Source organism: Miniopterus natalensis, chromosome 5, assembly GCF_054644295.1.
Source record: "Miniopterus natalensis isolate mMinNat1 chromosome 5, mMinNat1.hap1, whole genome shotgun sequence".
Classification (NCBI taxonomy): Eukaryota; Metazoa; Chordata; class Mammalia; order Chiroptera; family Miniopteridae; genus Miniopterus; species Miniopterus natalensis.
The window spans coordinates 24,034,733-24,057,075 of record NC_142085.1 but is presented as its reverse complement, the minus strand read 5'-3'; the positions used below and the strand labels follow the sequence as shown (position 1 = coordinate 24,057,075).

The following is a 22,343-nucleotide window of genomic DNA, read 5'->3' as shown; positions in this document are numbered from 1 at the left end:
GGCTCCCCTCCCACTGGTCACTCAGTGTAGGCTCCCCTCCCACTGGTCACTCAGTGTAGGCTCCCCTCCCACTGGTCACTCAGTGTACGCTCCCCTCCCACTGGTCACTCAGTGTACGCTCCCCTCCCACTGGTCACTCAGTGTACGCTCCCCTCCCACTGGTCACTCAGTGTACACTCCCCTCCCACTGGTCACTCAGTATATGATCCCCTCCCACTGGCAATCACATCAGGTAGCAGAGACAGAGACCAAGACAACATTCACATAACTTTTATTACAGTATATTGTTAGAATTGTTCTATTTTATTGTTATTTTCGTTAATCTCTCCCTGTGCCTAATTTATAAATTAAATTTTGTCATAGGTATTTATGTATAGAAAAAATAGAGCATTTATAAGGTTCAGTACTATTCGTGGTTTCACACATCCATTGGGGGTTTTAGAACATATTCCCCATCGATAAAGGGGGTCTACTTTATATATTTTTTATATAATCTTCATACCTTCCAATTTTATTATTGGCTTAAAATGGGCTTTTAAGCACTTATGATACTAAGTTGCCTCAAGTTTCCAAAAAAGTAGGTGTCTTGTTACTTTATGTACCACTTCATAATTCCTTTTTAATAACATAGCTAGGGTATTTCCCTTCTGTGCTGAAGCAATAAAAATATAAGCATAACTTTAAACACACATCAGCAGGGGTAAGTTATTTAGAATTTGACTTCCACATTCCAAAGCCCCACCAGAGAGCTTTGTGCATGGGAGGGATAGAAGATACCCATCTATCTGTCTGGTAGATTTCAACTCTTTAAAAAATCAGTGTTTCCCCTGTGGGCACATTAAGTTAAATAATGATACCAGCCCACATTGTTCTTTTTGCTTTTACAATTTGTTGTTGAAAAATAAAAAATAACATTGACTAATCCTTCTCAATAAGCTAAGGCAGTAGAGAAAAAAACAAGCAAAATAACATTTTTATTAAAAACATTTTTACCAACCCACTAAGCCAGATCAACTCATGAAGCTCACCTCTTAGATCTTTCAAGACTTTTTACCACTTTATCTAATATTGCTGTTCCTAAAAATAAGCCCATAGGATATAAAGCCCAATGGGCATATATTGCCTTCTAATTTTATTTGCCTTATGATATCATATAATCTGATATAATGAATACAGAGGACATTTTATATCTCATTATAAGTTATTTTTACATTAAATTATTACATAATTTCCCTCCAAAGTGAATGGTTTTAAGAGCTTATAAATAAGTGACACAGAATAATAGCTTGGAATTGGTAGTAAAATCTGGCTTTAATGAATGATACTTTTTGTTTGTTTGTTTATTTGCTTGTTTTGGGTCAAAGGACAGGTTAAAGCAAAAGAATCAAGAAGAGCTGAGAGTAACAAATTCCAAAATGACAGTGGCACAAATAGAAATCTATATTTTAACAAGATTTACACTGTTACATATGGACATTTTTTAAGTCTTTTAATTGTAATATTGAAAAAAAATCAGTCAGTTATTTCCAAATGAACAGTAGTCAAATTTGAGGTTAAATTTGAACAGTCTCCCTACTTCAATATTTCCATTTAGAAATGACTGATTAAAGATACTGTGAGCAAATATAAAAATCAAATGCAATGGTTCACACTGGAAAAATTTTACAGTAATTCCTGCATTTAATTCAATCAATACCTCTGAAAGAGTAATGGATACAATCAGAGAGCAGCTTGTGAGCAAACTAATCAAATTCTGGACATTTCGGAAGCTGTTACTATGAACCCATGTCTACACCATATTGACTATGTGAATCAGTCCCAGTATCTCTAGTCGTACTTCCCCCACTGAAATTTGGATAATCAGAGTGACTGGAGAATCAAAGGATGGTGACAGAGAATATCATTCTGTTCTGACCTCCAGATCCAAAGCCATGCATACCAAGACATTTCTTCTAAACTAGTGGATGTTGGAGAGAAAAGGGCTAATTTTCTGGCTGCTATAGGCAAAATAAATTTTTCATCTTTAACAATAGTTGCCTTCCAGCCTTAACTGTGGAAGAGTTGTGCTCTAGTTTCTACTTGTAGAGTAGATTTTCAATGATCTACTTCTTGTAAATAGCGATATTCAGGGATCACGCTGTAGCCGGTAGTGCTAGTTCTCCAGCACCCCCTGCATAGGCTTTCCCTTTATTCGTAGCAATAACAATTTTATTTCAATACACAGAAGCTTAGAAAAATTACTCCATTCCCTAGACCCCTTTGGCTACCAGCCGTGGCTACATTACAAACTTCTGGCCTATCGGATGTAAGACCAAGTGCCATTGGCAGTGTCTGAGAACTTTCCTGAGGAGACATCTGGCACTTTCTTTCACCACTTTTGGCTGATCTTGTTTTCTTTGACTCCTGGTAGGAAGGTGGGCATTATAGATGAACATAGAGCAGCTTTCATGAACCATTGCGTGGCCTTGGATATGAAGGCTCGGGAACATGGCACAAGAAGGAAGCCTGGATACCCAACACCAAGAAATGCAACTCTAGTGGAGGACCACCCACCTCCAGGTTTGTCGGTAAGAGATCAATTTCTATGCTATTTCAGCCACTATCATTTGTCACTCTCAGATGAGCCTAATCGTACCTAAAACAGTACACACAACGGACATGAAAGCTGCTAGGGCAACACCATATTTCACTGAACCCAGGACATCATCAAATGTAAGACGCACCCCAAATTCAGAGGGTAAAAAAGTGAAGAAAAAGTGCAAATAGAAATTGATGAACCAGGATATTTCCTCAAGTGAGCTTCTTGAAACACTAGTTTTGAGGTATTGTGATCAATAATTACAAAAGAAGGAGTTAATTCATCCAATAGATCTGAGGAACACTGGTTTTGAAAATTAAATAGATTTTTGTCCTCACTGCAACATGTTTTATAAACTACCTAAAAGTCGTGAGGCTAAAACAATTGAAAATAGTGTTTGTGATTGTAAATGTTTGTGACCCAGTGCGAAGTATTTTATTTCAAATCATTCTTTCTGTGAAACAGATCGAAGGACTAGTGTTTCTGGGATAACCTTTGAGAAGAACCATAGAACGGACTAGGTAGACCAGGGCTTGGGGGTGCCAGAGAGTAGGTGCCGGTAATACCAATACAACAAATCACCTCAGGAATCTACTTTTTAACAGCCCCAAATATTTGTTGCTAGACAGGGAAAAATAATTTTCACATTTTTAAAAATGTATCTTGCGGTTGTCAATTGAGCCCCATGGTGTTGTTTAGGTCATGTTCAATTATATCACAGTGTTATGCATCAGACTGTGACTAATAGAAAAAAATAAAACTGAAAACTCAGAAACTGATTTGAGAGATAAGTCATTCACTCTGCCACAAGTTCAGCAGAATAAAGAGTGAGGCTGGGTGTATATTTTCTAAAATTTACTGAAGAGTTTGGGATCCCATATTGAGAAGGAGGGAAAGAAAGAAAAGACAGAGACCTGACAAGGCATAAGTAATCCTTTGATGCTCTTTAAATTTTAGAGCTCTTAGAGACAGCAACAACAACTGGCACCCTACTCTGTCCCTCACTCTTTACCTATACAGGTAAGAGGGTTCTAAGAGCTGAGGGAAATATACACTTAAAGACTCGACTATGTCACCCAGTCATGGCCCAGTCCTGTAGCATCATGGGCACCTACCATACTTTAGAAAATTATTATAAAAGCCTCATGTCATTTGCCTTATCTATGTGGGAGCTAAACATCAATTTTATGGGGAAAATAGTCATTTTGTTCAATATTATATAAAGAATATAACTCTATAACTGTGTTTTTCACTTTTCTAGTCAGTGTTCTAGTTTCTGTTTAGGCTGTTGTTTACACGGGTAACAAACCTCATTAGAATCAAGTGGAAGATGTTTGTGCAGGCAGGGTTATCCCTAATCAAACTAAAAACTTCAAAAACCTAGGAAGGGTAAAACCTAAACTTGGTAATAATTCACTTTGATTTTTTCCAAAGGTACTTCTCATCCCTCAGTTCTTGCTATCACTGAAATGTATTTCAGAAAGGAAAAAGCAGGTTCCTCCTATTAAAAGTAGAGAAATAAATCCAGTCAATCAAATACTATGTGTTATCTAGACAATGATAAAGTATTCAGCTCATTAAATAATTTTTTTTCTAACCTCAATGATCAATGGCTTTAAAAGTTATATAATACATTAAATGTTATTTTACTTCAACTTCTAACCGATCATAGAAAAAAACTTTATTTTTCCTTTGTTAGTAATGCCAACTAAAACACACTGAAGTCATTTATATTGGGCGAGTGAGAAAAGATGTAGTAGTAAGCTCTGAGGATGACAAAAAATGTTTAGAACATTTTTACATACAGCCATCTCATCCATATAATATAGTACAGCTGCAGGTTTCAAACATTATACCAGGCTTCTTCATGTTTTAATAGTGTCCAAATAGCTTCCCCTTAACTGTGATGCTTATCTGTAGTAGCTTTTGTTAACTTGTATTGCTCTCCCTGGGGAACCAGCAACAAAAAGCTATTTTAAAAGTTTTTTAACTGAACCAAGAATAGAAATAAACCCTTTTCCCCATTTCTGTTTGAAAATAGTATTCATTTAAAATATTTGTAATATTTATAATAGGATATAATACAGTGACTTTTTTTTTTAATTCTCACCCAAGGACATACCCACTGATTTGAGAGAGAAGGGGTGGGAGAGAGACAGGTGGAGAAACACCCGTGTGAGAGAGAGAGACACAGTCAGGCGCCTGGCCTCCCCGCGCACCCCCGGCTGGGGTTCCGGGCTGAGCCGGCAGCCTGGGCATGTGCCCTGCCCACGAACCAATCCCACAACCCTGTGGCGTATGGGACAATGCCCCAACGAATCGGGCCACGCCAGCCAGGAAAACAAAGTGAAGCTTTTTGAAATTATTTCCCAAATTCAAAAGCACTTGACCATTATGTCTGGAAAAACAATCAGGTACAGAGTTGATTTGATTAGGTTTGATTTGATATGATTTGGTTTGATTTGGGGGCATAGTAGAAGAACTTTCAGGTTCACCAGAAACATGTCAACTCCATCTGGGCTAAGAAATCCAGAGCTACACCTTCCTTTATCAAATAAAATGCTCCAAGTGATCATTTAGTCCTTAAAGAATTGACCTGTTTCAGAACTCTGCTGTTCTCTTAAAGTTAATCATTAGAAGAAAGAACCACTTACGTATTATGTAATAACATTTCCTTAGTGCTTTACTATGGTCTAATACTGTGCTGAGCACTTCTCGTTCAGTGTTTCATGGACTTCTTACTACCCTAAGCATTAGGAACAACCGCTACCAGCCTTTCACAGAGGAGGAGACTGAAGCAATAGGTGGAGGAGCCAGACTGAGACCCACACTGGCTGTAAGGTATATAGAATGGGGAAGCCCACTGGCCTACACCTGCCTATGAACGAACTCCAACTATGATACGTCTGCTGGCTCAAGATGCCCTCAGTCAATGCGAGTTTTGCATACAGTCATAATAATGAGTTGACACCATTGTTTTCTTTCTGAAACATTGAGAATGTTGTATTTTATATAAGTATACTTCTGCTCCCTTCAGCATTCTTATTTCAATATTTTAGCTTAAATTAGCATTTCCTAAAGTGTATTCTATGGAGCCTAAATCTTAAGGTATGTTAATAACTATTACAAACAAACAAAAAACCAAAAATTTTCTCTGATCTCACGAATTTAGGAAACACTAGGCAAAAAGAAAAAGTTGGAATAAAGGTTCTCTATGTGTTCAACATAATAACGAATAGCGTGAATCTTCAGAAGATATAATGTTAAACCATGTTATAACCTGTTCGCACCATAAGGAGACAAAAGGCTCAATGAGCAGAATTTAAAGCTTTTATGGGGAGTTATGGTTCTTCTGAAGGCCTGCTCCCAGTCAGTCCCCTTGTGAGTCTATCTATAAAACATACAGTTTCAATGGACTGACATAGAATGCTAATTAATTCAATTGATCTTAACATTTATAGTGTAGAACAATTTAGAATAGAGCTGTACAATCAGGACAAGAACAATCTCAAGATAATGCTTTCAGGAAAGATTAAGCATGAATTAATCGGCCAGTGTTTGTTGACCTTACACAAGACACAATCTTAAAGTGGGTGGAGTGAATCTTTGTACACAGCAACAAGCTACATGGTCTAGCTTCTTTCTTCCCATTTTATTTTTTACTTTCTTTCATTCATTCTGCTTGTACCCAGAGAAAACACCAAGTTTATGTTTCCTTTTATCTGCCCTCATTTAGGATTGCCATCCAGGAAGGGCTTTCCAAAATCCTTAAATTACCTATTTCAATTCGCTACAATCAACGTATTTCTACTCCTCATTATTACTAATCACACTCTGCAAAAACTTGTTTCAATGGAACTTATTCATATAGATTAAACTTTCCATATTTATATGATCATAAGAACTCTTTGTACAACACCTATTGATAATCCTCTTACTTGTCCTCAGCAGACACATTCTGGTAATAGTGACATAAGCCAAGGAATGAATCCGGGAAACCAGGCAGGGAACAGAAGAGCTTTCACAGGAACCAGGGATGACTCATCACTTATCTTTCCCACCCAGGATAAATGAATTTAATGAAATCCAACTTGCATCTATGTAATGTGGCCAAGGAAAGGGAGATGTTTTGAGGGGGATGCAACAGAGTTTCCAGCAAAAACTTTATCACTGTTGTCAACTGCCTACCCCGACTGTATGTATAGATCATCATATGTTGAAAATGATATAAAAATTTTGGAAAAAGTTGGGGAGGGAGAGTTATCCTGAAGCATACAAAAAAAAAAAAAAAAAATTTATTTCCAGTTTACTCAGAGGCAATTTGATGTATTGGGGTTAATAATTAACCCATTTTTTTTAAGATTTTCCTGTAGTTACCAGTGTACTTCAGTTCATATTAACCTCATGTTCTTCCTGAAAGTATTTATTACATTTCTGATTTTCTTATATCTGACCAGATTATTAGAACAATACCAACACTTAGAAACTTTTGAAAGACCTTCAGTCCTCAAGCTTCTGTGCCCTAGAAGTTAAAAGCTACTTCCTTGCCTTACATCATAAGTGGGTAATGAACTCTTATAGATCAGCCAAATTTTCCTTATTGCTTTCCTGGGATTATTAGGCCACTATATTACATTCATTTGTAGCATTAGGTAATTCAAATTCTCCCAAACTACTAATCATTAAAATTGTTCATTTAAATATCACCATAGTGACTTTTATGTAAACAAATCCCAGCAGCCAATAATGATTTAGAATTAAATTTCTTTTTCCATGCTGTGGAGAATGGCAACTTGGGAAAGAAATGTACCTCACTTTTTCTAGAATATGAAATAGTCCAAGTTGCAAAAATTAAAACTTAAAAGGGAATGTTAGAAATAATACAGAGAACAATTATATAGACACCCAGTATGTGGTTGACTGGGCCCTCAGTAAAGAATAAACTCATATCTTTATAAGGACTGCAGGAGAAACAGCAATCCTTATAAAGATATGAGTTTATTCTTTTCTTAAATGATTCTGCTTCTTTTTTCCCCCAGATGTGGACAAAAATGAAAACAAACAAACAAAAAAAAACAAAACAAAAAATGAGCCAGGAAAAAAAAATAACTCTTCCAATCCATGATGCAGTTAGGTCACTAAAATTCATGCATATGAGCCACACCTCTAAAGATTTTATATCTTACCAATTATAGGGAAGATCGAAAAATACATCTAAACTGATCATTTTATAAAGTTGGCTCTGGATTAAAGATTAAAAGGCTTTTTGCTATTTTTAAACTTCGATGGATCAAAGTTTACTAATTCTGTTGGGACTCTGGTTACTCTTTTGGGGGCAGATCTTTTAAGATGTCTTGGCTCTGTAATTTAAGTAATTTTGTGGCGGCTTTTCACTTCTCTCAATCTCAATGTGACTTAATCGCTCTCAATCTCAATTTTCTTGTCTTTAAAATACAGGCAATTATAGTGCCCACTACATCAAGCTGCTGTGGGAATTAGATGAGATGATGTGTGAAAGTGCTTATAAGGGTGCTTAACACACAACTACTGAATAAATGGCAGCTATTACTATCTTCTCTGATCCTAGTTATAGTGTAGAAGGCCCTGCTAGTGGAACTTGAATTGGAATAATAACTCAGGGGATTATATTTTTCAAAAGCAAAACATTACATGTTTAATGAGAAACCTGTGGATTTACAATTTATCCAGCAGCAAACAACAGCTCTGCCTGCTCTGAGATGCTGAGAACTTCCAGGCAGCCAGGACCTGGTATCTTGACTACAGAGTGAAGGGGCTGCACTCCAGCTGTCTGGGAGTCCAGCTCTGCCCTGCGCATTTGTTAAAGGGCCTTGAAGACAATTAACTTCTCAGCCACAAAGTGTGTGTGCCTGAGAGACACCACATATCTCAGTGTGGTAAAACTGCAGCTCTGGGAGTTAAAAGTCTGTAATAGTTACAGAGGTAGAAGCCTATTTATGCAAGATACCTATTATCAGATGATAACACCTCTTAAAAATGAAAGGGAAGACCAATACAATAGTACAAAGCATAAGAGTGTTAGGAAACAGAAATCTCACAAAGGAGTTTGCCAGGCCATCAGGCAAAATTTGAAGATGTTCTTTCAATGAAAATGCTGAGGGTTTTTGAGGATAAACCTTTATTAATCATCATAGACTCCATGTCTGCAGTTATTGGCATTTATTTTATCCATGTGAGAATGGATAGTTCAAGAGACCAATTCATAAAATAACTATGCTTTTTTTTTTTTTTTTATGTTTTTATTGATTTTAGAGAAAGAGAAAGGGAGAGAGAGAGAATCAATGTGAGAGAAATATCAATTGGCTGCCTCCTGCTTGGCCCCTATAAGGAATTGAGCCTGCAACCTGGGCATGTGCCCTGACTGGGAATTGAACCGGTGACCTTTTGGTACATGGGACTATGTTCAACCAACTGAGCCACACATGCCAGGGTACTATTCTTACTTTTAAAAAGGAAATAAGGACAACTAATGCCTTTCCTAAGCACTGGGTCACTGAATAGACAATGATCAGAAACATAAATTTCCATGAAATCATCAGCAATGTACACGAACACACAATTGTTCTTGAAGATAGGAGACTATATCTAATTGATATTAATAAACTTTAAGACTCTAAATGAAATTCTGAGGGATGTAACAACCATTTGGGGAATGTTTTATTATTTTATTTATATGACAAAATTATAACTGAAAGCTCAGAACTATTTGTTATTTAAAATTGCTTTAAATGCACATACGAACACACCTGTACACATGCATACATAAGTCAGAGACAGAAAACACTTACTGTCATTTCATTCATGCTCAGAAGCTTAGGGCTGGGCGGCAAGGTGCCAAGGCGGTGTTTAAACCCTTCTTCTAAAGTCATCCCCCAGAATTGACTGTAGTTCTGGGCTGTCCATCTGCCTTACAAATGAAAGAGAAAAATGTGTGGAGGTTATGGAATAACACTTTTATAAATACATGTTCATTTATACCTCTAAAACTATACAAAAACAAATCTTGCCAAATTGGAACTGTTACTGTACGCTAGACGTGATTTTTCATGTAAGTGATGGGGCATTGAATTACTCCAGTAATGAATCTATGAGGCCCTCTTCCTAAACAAGGCACATGTCAATTACTTTAATGACTCATATGAGAAACCTAAGGCTATGCAAATATAGACAAAATTTAAAAATATAAAATCTTTACAATCTGTAAAGAGAGTAAGTGGTAATAAGGCCAATATGTGCAGTTATTTTTAAATGTCATTAAATGCATTTTAGATAGAATCATGAATGTATAGAAATGTACATATAGATTAAAAATGGTAATCTGTTTCATTTATAATTTAGGTTTGAAAAGTTGACCACATAAAGTATCCATACCTTGTAAAAAAATTGAGAATAAAATAGATATTCTTTAAAAGATTACATCAGTGCTAATTAATTTTTGAAATTTTATTTAAATATTTTATTTAAATATTGAAATATTCTATCATGCTAAGTGAGTTAACTTGTATTAAGTACTCAATAATATTAGTTATTATTATTATTATTCACAATAATACACATTCAATTGGTGTGAAATTAGATAACAAAAGAGGGCATTTCTTTCTGGAGACATATTTTGTGCCCCTACATAGAAAAAGAAGCTTTATTTTCCCATTTTAATATTGAAATTTGAAGAAAACAAATATTCCTTAATGTTAGGAGATAAAAATGAGAGAGATGAAAATAATTTGATCATTGCTTTTTTGAATTATCTACAAAATTATTCTACAAATATATCTACAATATATTTTCAGTACTTAAATCTAAATTTTATTCTGTTGTGTTTATTACCAAATTATTTATAATGTGATAGGCTGTTATGAATGACTGAAGATAAAACTCAATTTTCAATAATGTGCTTAGCAAGTTAGTACTTTTCTTTTATAAGATCTTCTAGTTCATAAAACCTTAAGCAACTTTAAGTCATAATTTTAAAGTATAATCTCAGTCACCCAGGGAATTTCAATAAGAAATCATCTGACTGTATTCGGTATTGCAACATTATTTAAAAGACTAAAAGGACCAGCCTTAGGCAAAATCCTATCAGTAAAGTATGTTTTTGGTGCCCTACACTAGTAGTTGCTAAACATTCAGAGACATTTGTGGGTCATCTATTTAATCACTAAATTTAGTGAACAGGGGTATTTTAAAAAATAAAATAGAATGTAGGAGAAATAATTGGAAATATTAGAGTTTACTGCACACAGGGAAGGTAAGTACTGTTTATTTATCTAGGGGCATGTGTGTGTATGTAGTAGGTCACAAAGTTAAATATATTTTTTGATGTGACTTAAGCTCAAAAAATATGTGAAAGACATACTATCTATCCTACACCATCTTCTTTTGACCCAGACTCATCCATTCCTTCTCATCCAGTCTAGCATTTACTGAGCATTCTTAATTTATCTATCAGATTCTCTCGTAAACACTGGGAATTGAAACAAATAAATTTATTTACCCTTAAGGAGCTCATACCTAAAAAGACAACAAAGACAGCAATGACTTCAGTGCATGTGATTTATTAGCAGTAGGTGGAAGTATGATCGGAGGAGAGGATTCTTGACATAGCTCTTCCTGATGTAGGTACCGTTTTTTACAGCAAGCAACGTTAGTGCTCAGTCTGGAAGGGTGATAATGCGTTTGGTGGCCAGATGTGAAAGAAGGGAGCATTTATTCTGAATAAAGGCAACTCTGGAACAAAGCATGCAGGTTTGACATGGGTAGATGATTTATGGAATAGCAGATAAATTAATGCTTAAGTTATGAGAGGGACTAGGGAGACAGAGGCTGGAAAACATGTAAAAGATGAGGCAGTAAGGAAGCACTGGGTCAGATGGTTAAGGAATATAATTCTATTTTATAAGCAATGGAGTGTCACTGAGGATTTTTAAGAATATGAGCTGCAAACATTTGTTTTAGAAGGATGAACATGAAAGTATAAAGGACTGGCTGGAGTTTGGTCAGTGTGAAAACAGAGATATGTTGACTCATTTCAAATTAGGTTTCATACAGAAATGCTATTGAATTTATCAAAGGAATAGAGAAGGTAAATATTGAAAGAAATGTGGGAATTATAAGAGCCTAGTGACTGAGAGTGAAGAGAAAAGAAGACTCAAACTAACTTCAAATTTCCTAGGTGGGTTGACAAAGTGCAGGAGGAAGCAATCACCAAGGAGAGGCCAAGGTTAACCCTTTTGGTCTGAGGTATGTATGCTGGTTTTGAAAAACCAGTGAGAAACCCAGGCCAACTTATCCAACAGATGAGACTTTGAGTTCATAAGAAAAATGAAGTTTAGCGATGTGATAAATTTAACATGGCCACAAAATTTTTGCAGCTTTCCATCAAGAGGTGGATCCTAGTTCCCCAAACTTTGAATGTGTGCTGGTCCAGTGACTCGCTTTGTTCAATAGAAAGTAGAATTGATTCTTTGCAAATTTCAAGCTTAGGCCTCAAGAGAGGCCCTTTGCAGCTCCCACTCATGTCTTACTAGAAGACTGTCATTATGCAAATCAGCTAAGGCTAGCCTGCTGCAGACATGTGGGCCCACCAACCACCAGCACCAACCCCTAGACATGGGGGTGAGGCCCTCTTAGACAATTCAGCCCCAGTTGAGGTTCCAGATGTCTATAGATACATGAGTAACCCCAGGAGAGACTAGCAAAGAGCCTCAGCTAACTCCATCCACCCAAACTGCTGATGTAAACCATGAAGTTTGTGGTTTTATGCTGCTAAATTCTAGAGTGGTGTTTTTGTGTAGCATCAGGCAACTGGAACAGTTATCAATATCCCTTTGTTCCACTAACATGCTGACTATTTCTTGAGTCACTAACTTGGCACTTATATACTGCCCTATCATTAGAAATCCTTCTACAAAGTGTGACATGTTGACTCCTCAGCTAGATTATAAATTTCTTTAAGACAGAAATTAGTTATATCCTTAGCAGTGCCACAAAAGAAATAACGTGTTAATATTAATTGATAGCATTCAAAATAATACAGGGAATAAATCAGCACTGACGTGGATTATGCAGAATGAATAAAGACTTGGATGTAATACACTACCAAGATGCAAGAAATAAATATTTTAGCCCGGCCCACATGGCTCAGCGGTTGAGCGTCAACCTAGGATCCAGGAGATTGAGGTTCGATTCCCAGTCAGGGCACATGCCCGGGGTGCGGGCTCGATCCCCAGTTGGGGGTGTGCAGGAGGCAGCTGATCAGTGACTCTCATCATTGATGTTTCTCTCTCTCTCCCTCTCCCTCTTTCTGAAATCAACAAAGATATATTAAAAAAAAAGAAAGAAATGTTTTAAAGCAAAGGTGGTATATATTTGTATGTAGGTTATTCTAAAAAGCATTTAACACTTAATAAATGATATATAATTCTATTTTCACATATAAAAACAATTTGAACAGAAGAAACAGAATATATCTGAGAATTAGAACTTACTTTTAAATTCAAGGACTTCCTCTCCCCCTTTTACCCCAGTAAAGAATTTTAGTTTTACTCTTTTTCTTCATAGCTTGTGTCTTTTACTTAACTCTCCCCCCCTCCCCTCCTTTGGTCTGTGTATATTTCCTTTTGCTCCAATTACAGTTCACTTTTTATTCTTTTAAAGTCATCCATGTTTGCTACTAAAAGGCAAATTCCGTGCCACTTAAATAGCCTTAGAGCACTCTGTCAATCAACAAATAATGGAAAGAAAAGTCTTCCTTCCAAAGAAGGCGGCATTCCCAACGGCTTCTGCACTGTGACATGTGCTGTATTTCTACACTGTGTTAGACAGTGCTTTCTCATGGGTCTGGTAGAAAGGTGGGCTGCATGCATATTATGGCTTCTTGGAAGTGTGTGCTTGTAGGCTAAGCATTTGAACACTTTTAGGAGCCTGATACAGATCATGTTTCATGATGACACATACTCTTCTGTTCTTTTAATGATTTGAATATCATTCAGCCACAGAAATTATGAGTTTTCCCTAGAAATACCTAAAATACATTATCACCTAAAATATTGATTAAACATATGCACACACACACACACACACACACACAGAGGAACTGAAAATACAGGTTTAAGATTATTAATGTCAACAAATGTGACTTTCTATATTTCGTGTCTTCCCAGAAAACATTTTGAGTACATTTAAATAATGTTTCCATTGTGCTGGGAAACATATGTCTTATGTGTCTTATATGTGGAAGGAAATGATATCTATAATTATTAAAAATTCATTTCAGGATTACTTCACTTTTAGGGTTGCTTGACAATAAATCGTCTTATGTGAAATCTTTTCCAAAATCTGATTAGTAGCAGTGGAGAAATCCTGAGACAGACACCAACCAGCCCCTCTTCCTTTCGGTTCAATAGAGAAAGCCAGTGTTAGCACCTACATCTTAATTCCCTCTTTGTAAGTGGAGAAGCCGCCTAATTTACTAAGCTTTCAAAGAGCACTGCACAGTTATTTCCTATGTTAAAGTGTCAATTGGCTCCATCTTTAGTAAAATGGCTCAACCTATCTTTTGACTCAACTGTCAGTGAAATTAACTAGATATCAGCCATGTCAGTGAAATTGTGTAGATGGACTGGTTATTGGGGGGTCATCAAGATAAAATGCCGCCCTCATAAGGCTAGGCCCTGCCCAGGAGAGCTGAGGCGCGATTGGCTGGGCCCAGACAGCAGCCCAGGTTAAGGTGGTAAACACGAAGACATCAGGTATGTCTACTGCCTGACTTTGCCTGACTACTTATCCAAACTAAAGCTCCCCTACACTCCTCGCTTACACCATGACACTGCTCCTTTCTAGACAAGTTAAGACCATGCTCTATAATTCTTCTTTGTGCATTTTTATTGTTTAATTACTTAATATTCACCTCTGTGCATCCCAATTTTACATGCCTTTCTACCTCCCTGTTTTCCCCCACTCTTTCTTTGGAAATAATGACTATTTTTAGAGGTAAGTGATAGGAAATACATTGTCTGAAACCTGAGGAGTAACAGGGAGTGCCAAAAACCTATGAAGCAAGATTTCACTCACCCGTAGTCTCCTTTATTGACATGTTCAATTAATTCTGGTTCAACAAGGCATACATGCTGGGAACATTCCCATTGCTGTCCTGAACATGTGCTATAAAGATATAAAAATTACAGAAGTGGCATGGCCTTAATGGAGTGCATTTACAAAATTAGTAACCAGAGTTGCACATTCTTAAGGCATAAAACATATCTTGATTAATGTTAGCCATATGCCTGTTTGATTTTTGGCAAAAAAAAAATATTATAACACATGCATTAGCAACCATTCAATATGCTCCTATCTTGTACTCCAGGCAATTAATAAATAAAATGACTACACATTCATTGAAGTTTAAAAACACAAATCAATTTAGACACTAGATTCAATGTATTTGTAACTGGAAACTTTCCACAAGATAATCCTGTTAAGGCAGCCTATTTTTATATACAGTTACTGTGTTCAAAGAAACATGATGTATCCACAGTATATCAGAATGTTTATAATTAAGAGGCATATTTAATGCAAGCCTGCTGTATGCCCCAGGCCCACTGTCATGATCATCAAACTCAAGCAATAAAAAATATATTCATGATTAGATTTTTAACATTCATTAAAGTTAAATATGCTTATACAAACCACAGATATGTGATATCTTATTACTTATTATTCTTTCTATCTGTATTTAAATGTGCTTTGTTTCACAGATGTTCCTTTTATTTGAAGAAAACACACACAAAGACAATAGAATTCAGTCCGTGCCACTGAAATCCATTACCAGAAGTTGCAGTTTTCTTTAATTACTGATCCTTCTTCATAGTGTTGACCATCTCTAAGGCAACCTGTCAATATAACGTAAACAAATGAAAATTCTAAATTGAGCAATAAAGTGCCTTAACACAACAGGTAATCTAAAATTGTGTTGTTTTTCAATTATGCAAAAATATGTGGTTCCAACCTCATGGAAATTCACATCTGGTTTGTGTCAAGGTTTATATATCAAATTCTTCTGGGTTTATTCCATAGCTTTTATCTTTACACTGCATGTTATATTCCAACTGAGAGGATTTGTGAAGCATGAAAACTACATTATCAAGGAATTAATCACTAACCACACTAAAAATAACTGTCTTTTAATAGGTAAGCCATAAAAGTGTTGAAATAAACTTGTCATTTCTGTTTTCAAAATCTGAGTCTCATATGTGAATGTGATTAATTACATGTGACTAGAGTAAGGAGGTCAAAGTTTTTGACAGAATATAATGCGGTTTCACTGAATTCATCTGACAAAACTAAATTCTATTTTTTCTTTAGGATTTGGATCAGGAGAAAAATTCATGAAACCAATAAGATTGCTGCTATTTGTGTTTCAAATGCAAATTTTTTTCAACTATTTACTACTTGTTAGCTAGTTTATCAGATTATATAAACTACTCAAAAGAGATCAGTGATGAATTATCATCATATAAAAACCATCAGTAAGATATTGTGAAAACAGTACCATGGATATATATTAAATCCCTTTACAGAAAATAATTTATACAAATTTAAAATCCATGCTCAATTAGCAAAGTAGCAAAATCTACTACTTTGTCATGTGAAAACTTTTTTTGACAGAAACATGTAATTGATAGATCACATCAATGGCCCCTAATTAAACAAAATGAATTCTAACTGCTTTGTCATTCAATCTTAGGGAAAAGCCTACATGTTTAGAAAACACTCTACCCTTAGAATGTATAACTACCAGTCACAATACCACAAAAGCCCCTTATAGAATTAACTGTCCTCTGATTCCAAAAAATTGTTTTGTAGAAAACATTTCACAACTGCTTCTCTTCAGCACATATCTGTTTTCACAGGTCACTATTTTGTTTAATGAATGAATCTAAAATCTCTAATGTAATTGCATCTATCCGTCTCTTTCCCATGGATTTTTGACATTTCATAGTCATGGAAAAGGAAACCACTTCTCTCCTGGACTACAGGTTTCTTGATATAGCAAAGAGGAGGGGAAAGATTCAACTTTAAATCAAGTTCAAAGTTTTAATTGCTACCCAGGATTACGCACTTTTAATAAATGGATGTATACAATGTTTGTAACTTAAAGAGACCCTAAAACTTTTTATTATCCAGGAGCAACAGAAAATTCATGCAACGGTTCACATTAACTCAAAGTTAAGGGAAGTGCTTCTCTGATTAGTTTGAAGGGAGAGTGGGTGGTAAAATCAAAGCTGATCTTTAATCATCCCCCATGGATCTTGCTTGTCCATCAGACCAGTTAAGTAGACAAAGGGAACAGAAATCATAAAGGTGCTAAGGGAAAGACCGTCCCTTCTCTGACCTGTACTCCATCAAATTTAGAATAAAACCACTTTTTACAGTGACTTATAAGGCTTTGCCCAAAATGCCTCTGCCCACCTTACTCCTCCTGTGCAAGCTGGGGTGGGGTTCCCAGGAGCTGAAGGATTTGCACACTGCTAGGATAGAGAGAAGTAAATGGGCATGATTTGGAGATAAAGCAAATGGGACATGGGTTGAGTTTGGGGAATGAGAAAATGAGGAATGAAGGATGCCTCACTAGGATTTTTTTGGTGTTAGCAATACAGACTCCGTAAAGCTGGTACTGAAATAAGGATCAGTGTGGCAAGAAATCAAGAGTTCTGCTTTGCCTATTTTAGGTTTGGATTAAATCTGGGTTAAACATCCTATTAGAGAACGTCAAGTAGAGTAGCTCATGAAAATGCAGAGTTAAGTCAAGACTGAAGCATAGTTTGAGAGACAGCAACGTATATATTTTTAAAGCCTTAAGTCAAAATAAGTCTATTTGAAAGATTATATATAGGCAAGAAAAAGAGGTCCAGAAGCTAGTTCAAAACACTCCAGCAAACAGACATTCAGAAAAGGAAACTGGGAAGGAGTGGCCTATGAGGAGGCAGAAAATTCAGGAGTGGGTAGAATCTTGGAAAGCAAGAAAAGAAAGTATTTCATGTAAGCCTAAGTGGTCAACAATGTAGAATAATGCAGGGAGGTCAAGAAAATGAGACCAGACATGTGAATATTACATTTAGCAATGTGAAAGTGGTCAATGACCCTCCCAAGGGAGGTTTCATTGAAGTAGCAGGAAATGACATCCTGTAGGAATGAGTTGATAAGAGACTCAGACGTCAGGAAGCAAAATGTTTCTTTCAGATAGTTTGCCATTAAAAGAAAGAAGTGAGGTAGTAGCTGGTTAAGAACATGGAATCAAAGGGTCTTTTTCAAAGTTGGGAGCTACAAAAACATATTTTGTAAACTGATATTTGATCAGGATGGAAGGGGGAAAATGATGTTTTAGGAGAGAGAAGAGGACAGGAGGGGGAGGGGAGGGGGAAAATGATGCAGTAACCCAGATAGAAGTTGGTTGGAGTTATGATGATGGAGAGATAAGACAATTCCTGGTGGCATTATTTTTGCAGCAAAATATGTATGAAACACCTCATAGTGAGTTAATTGAATTGGTTACACATACAGCATCTCAATTTTAAAAAAAAAGTAACACTATTGACATTAAGGGAGTTTTGCAACTTTAACAGTCATTAATATAAAATATGCCGAGAGTGAAACAGTTGGTCAACTGTTAAAAGATGATAATAAGACATTTGCAATTTATTTTAAAATACTTCATCATAATGTGTCATAATATCTGTGCTGGTCTAAACTTCACTCTAGGGAAGGCAGTTACTGCTCTAATCAGGATCCCACATGCCAGCAGTGGCTATGCTGAGAGGCCAGATTCCAGGGCAGCGGCCACAGGTGCCTCCATCATCCATCCTTTGATGAACACTATGGTGTCAGTACAATGACAATTTTGTGTCATTGTCTTTGGACACTTTTCATTTTAGTTAATTTTGCACGATTTTTCAATATTGTGCAGGACTATTTTCTTTCAACCAGCTACTTCCATAAGCAAGATAAATGGGCTTTTCATTGGTAAAATGAGTGGCTTGTTAGTCAGCATAATGGATGTAAATAGTCAGCTCTTATTGGTTAAATTTATAATATTCAATTTCTGTAGACTACATAAAATATTTTAAAGTTGCATTCCACTCTTACACCTCATAATTTATATGTACCTCTTAAGGTCCAAAGCCTTTAGTCTTAGACCGGGTGCCCTGGAATTGATCTCTAAGAGGTCTTGTATCCAGACACTAGGAGGAGGGTTTCTCATTCCCTGACACTCACTGTAAGGGTAACAGAGTCCTACCTCTGTAATATTATCACATGTCCCTCCAATAAACTTTTCATGCAAGGTAGATGTGGAGACATCTAAAAGGACAGGGAACTGAGACTTCATGAAGCTTACAGAGGTTGTATGAATTGGTTTATGTCTCCTTACCAATATATATTTTTGTAACTATCAGTATGTAATGCAGAGTTTCAACGGTGACTTATCTTCATTATAATCTGGTTAAGGAGGTTGCTGAGGAGTAAATTACCCTCATGCAATTCAAATGTGTCAGTGGTTTATACACGTCTTTTACCGACGTGAACATGAGTTCTGTGTAATCAAATTAGCTTCGGTCTGTCCACAGCAGATGGTACACTAGACTCTTTGCTTAAGATCTGCTGCACCGAAAGATTATGTCTGGAAAATCCACTCTGCTTCTGTTTCAAACTATCACTTGTTTTCTGTATTTAATATTTGAAATCCTCCAGTTACTAGAAGTTACCATCAGAGATGAGGGAAAAAACACAGAAGGAAGATATTTACCAATATGCTCTAATTCCAGTTTATACAAAAGGGGTGTGATTTTTTTAAATCCTCAAGACAGTGTACATAGTTTTAAGTCACTGGTTTAAAACGAGTTCCTGGGATATTTGCAATAAAAAGAGCTAGATAAGGCCATGCTATTAGATAACTGAACAATAATATTTAATAGATCAGTGAATTAACAACACATCTCAGACTGTATACATTTAAAAAATAGTAGAAATAACATGCCATTGTCTTTTCATTTTAGTTAATTTTGCACAATTTTTCAATATTGTGCAGGACTATTTTCTTTCAACCAGCTACTTCCATAAGCAAGATAAAACAAGAGAAAAATTACCTTCATGAAAGCAATTATAGTCTAATGTGAACTTTTTGCTACTAAATAAAATGATTAATTGCTTCCCTCCATAATGAATGGAGTAAAAACCATACCTACTTAAATTCTACCTAAAAGATGATCTTAAAGTCTTAGTAAAATTCTAGCTCTTGAGCAAAAATGAACACTGGAGAAGTATCAATTACTTTTCTAGAGGCAATATGTCCAAAATAAGGAAAGCTCAAATACATTTTAGCACATCCAAAGCACTGCAGCTTATACATAATATTTAGACTCGACACTCACAAAGCTAACCCTATTCCTACTTAACATCCTTCCATGACTTCTCAGAACAGAATAAATTCTTAAATCCTTACTATGACCTAGGAATGCTGCCATAATCTGACTGCCACTCACCTCTCAAACCTCATCTCATGTCACCCCCAATCCTCCAGCAACCATTGCTTTCAAGAAATGCTGGCCTCCTTTTAGCTCCTGGACTAAGGTCCTCAGTCTCAGATCTGAAGCAGCCCTCGGATCTTCAGGTCAGATCCCTTCTCCCCTCTCCTTGAGTCTCAGCTTACATGTCATGTCTTCCTTTGCTGCTCCCTCTCCCAGGCTAAATTTATATATTACTTTACATATTGCTATATTCTGATATGCTTTCTCACAGCACCCTGTTTCAGAGTCTTTATTGCCATTTGCAGTTGTACAGTGCATTTGTTAAATACCTTACACACACACACACCCCAACTTGACTGACACTTCAATGAGAGTAAGATCTTGCCTTTTTTCTTCCCCATTGTTGTCCCAGAACTAAGCGCCATGCCTGGCACAGTGGAGACATTCAGGGAAGAATTTTTTTTGATGGGCAATTACATCTCCCATTCCTAGTAGAGTGTCTACTAGGGTTAAAAAATGTTTGCTGAGCTGTTTACTGATAAAGGCAAAGGCTTGGAATAAATGACACTTCTGTGGAAATTTTAACATAATACATATATTGTTTTAGGGAGCATTTCCTCAATTTTTAGTAACAAGATGACACTGAGAATGAAGGCCACAGATTTTGAAAAAAGATCTTGATTTTTAAGGATATCAAATTCTAGTTTATTCTAAATTTTCTTCTAACTGTAATTTCTAGTCACCATACTGATTTATAGTAGGAGAACAGAGCTCTGATTAAACCTGCATTCCTGCTGAGAATTGACAAGATGAATGACAGAGAAATAGGGCCTCATATAACAGTAGAGTTTTGTTTTTGTGTCTTGTTACAAACCTTGGATAAATTGATTGTTCAAAATCTATAGCCATTCTCTTATAATTAGACCAATATAGTAAATACCATCATTCTTGTTATGAATTATTTGTATTTATCAACTCAATCTTAGACTTTTACCATGAAAGTACAATGCCCTCCTGTGTTTTTAATGGTTTAAAACTTCCAGATTAACAAAACAAAACAAAACAAAAATACACATGAAGAATCAACTTGGAGTTAGGCAGGGTGAGTGGCTGACTTTATTTTGCTTTTGTAATAGTTTTAATGGCATTGCAATGCCACCGATTCTAATGGTAGGAGGTCCATTAATCCCACAAAAAAGTAAAATATTATATGAATCTGGAGATGATCATGTGACTTTCATGAGATTCTCTAAGAGATCACACTCAAGAAACCTTGAGGGTCCTGTGGTCAATACATTTTACAAAGAAAGAAAAAAGAGTTTCCAGTGACTTTTATGTAAGTCGAGTGTGTGTTCAAAACAGGATTCAGACCAGCATTCATGACCATCATCAAGCCAGAACTTTCCTGAAGGTGCTGGTATGATTCACATAACCTGCATCTAAACCAAAAAATTTTAACAATCCAAAGAAATTTATCCTAGTGATCACAACATTCATTTTTCATTTTCTCTTAAAGGAAGGAAGGAAGGGAGGGAAGGAGGGAGGAGGAAAGAGAGAACAAGAGAAAGTCTGACAGATCTTGTTATGAACAAAAATAATGCTTAAATATAGTCCCAAAGCCTACCTTCTGGATACCAAGGCTTTGTGTGAGGAGGCCATTCTTGCTCTTCATGGCAAAATGACTTGTAATCAGGACAGCAATCAGAATTTTCCCTTTCACAGAATTTATCACAGTAACACAGGGCATTCACCTCATAGAACTGAGTGACACAGTCATCATCTCTGTCTTCACAACAACCAAAACTTCTACAGTATTGCCCTGTGAAAATGGCTCTTTTGAATCGAGTACCTTCCAAAATGGTGTGATTCCTAGTGAAATCAGCTCCTGGGTCCACTTCTCTTTGAAATACATACTGTTTCTCCATCCAAATTTCTGTAATAAGGTAAGAGAAGATTAAGATCTTATATCCAGTCCACATTCTCTACAGGTCAGGTATGGCTCCCACTTTCTGTTATATCCAATATATCACTTCTTGAGGTTTCTCCTTAGAGCCTGAATTCTAATCATCAAAACAACTCAGTCTGAATCCTGATACTGATCCTGACTTGAACTGAGTATACTTCTTGTAGTTAAACATTAACCAAGAATTTAAATGTTTGTCCAAGATAATGTGTTAGAAACAAACCATTGTAATTCCTCCAAA

At 36.2% G+C, this 22,343-nt stretch overlaps 1 protein-coding gene across 1 annotated transcript in view; it reads right to left on the bottom strand.

Moving 5' to 3' along the window:
* The window catches only part of TINAG (tubulointerstitial nephritis antigen), a 70,605-nt gene extending 48,487 nt beyond the window's left edge, over nucleotides 1-22,118 (bottom strand). The window contains exons 1-4 of the mRNA XM_016198058.2: nucleotides 21,764-22,118; nucleotides 15,444-15,507; nucleotides 14,690-14,779; nucleotides 9,406-9,520 (exon numbers count right to left, since the gene is read on the bottom strand). Of these exons, the coding sequence (XP_016053544.2) occupies nucleotides 9,406-9,520; nucleotides 14,690-14,779; nucleotides 15,444-15,507; nucleotides 21,764-22,118 (624 nt within the window). The remainder of the gene's footprint in view (nucleotides 1-9,405; nucleotides 9,521-14,689; nucleotides 14,780-15,443; nucleotides 15,508-21,763) is intronic.
* Nucleotides 22,119-22,343: the final 225 nt, after the last annotated feature.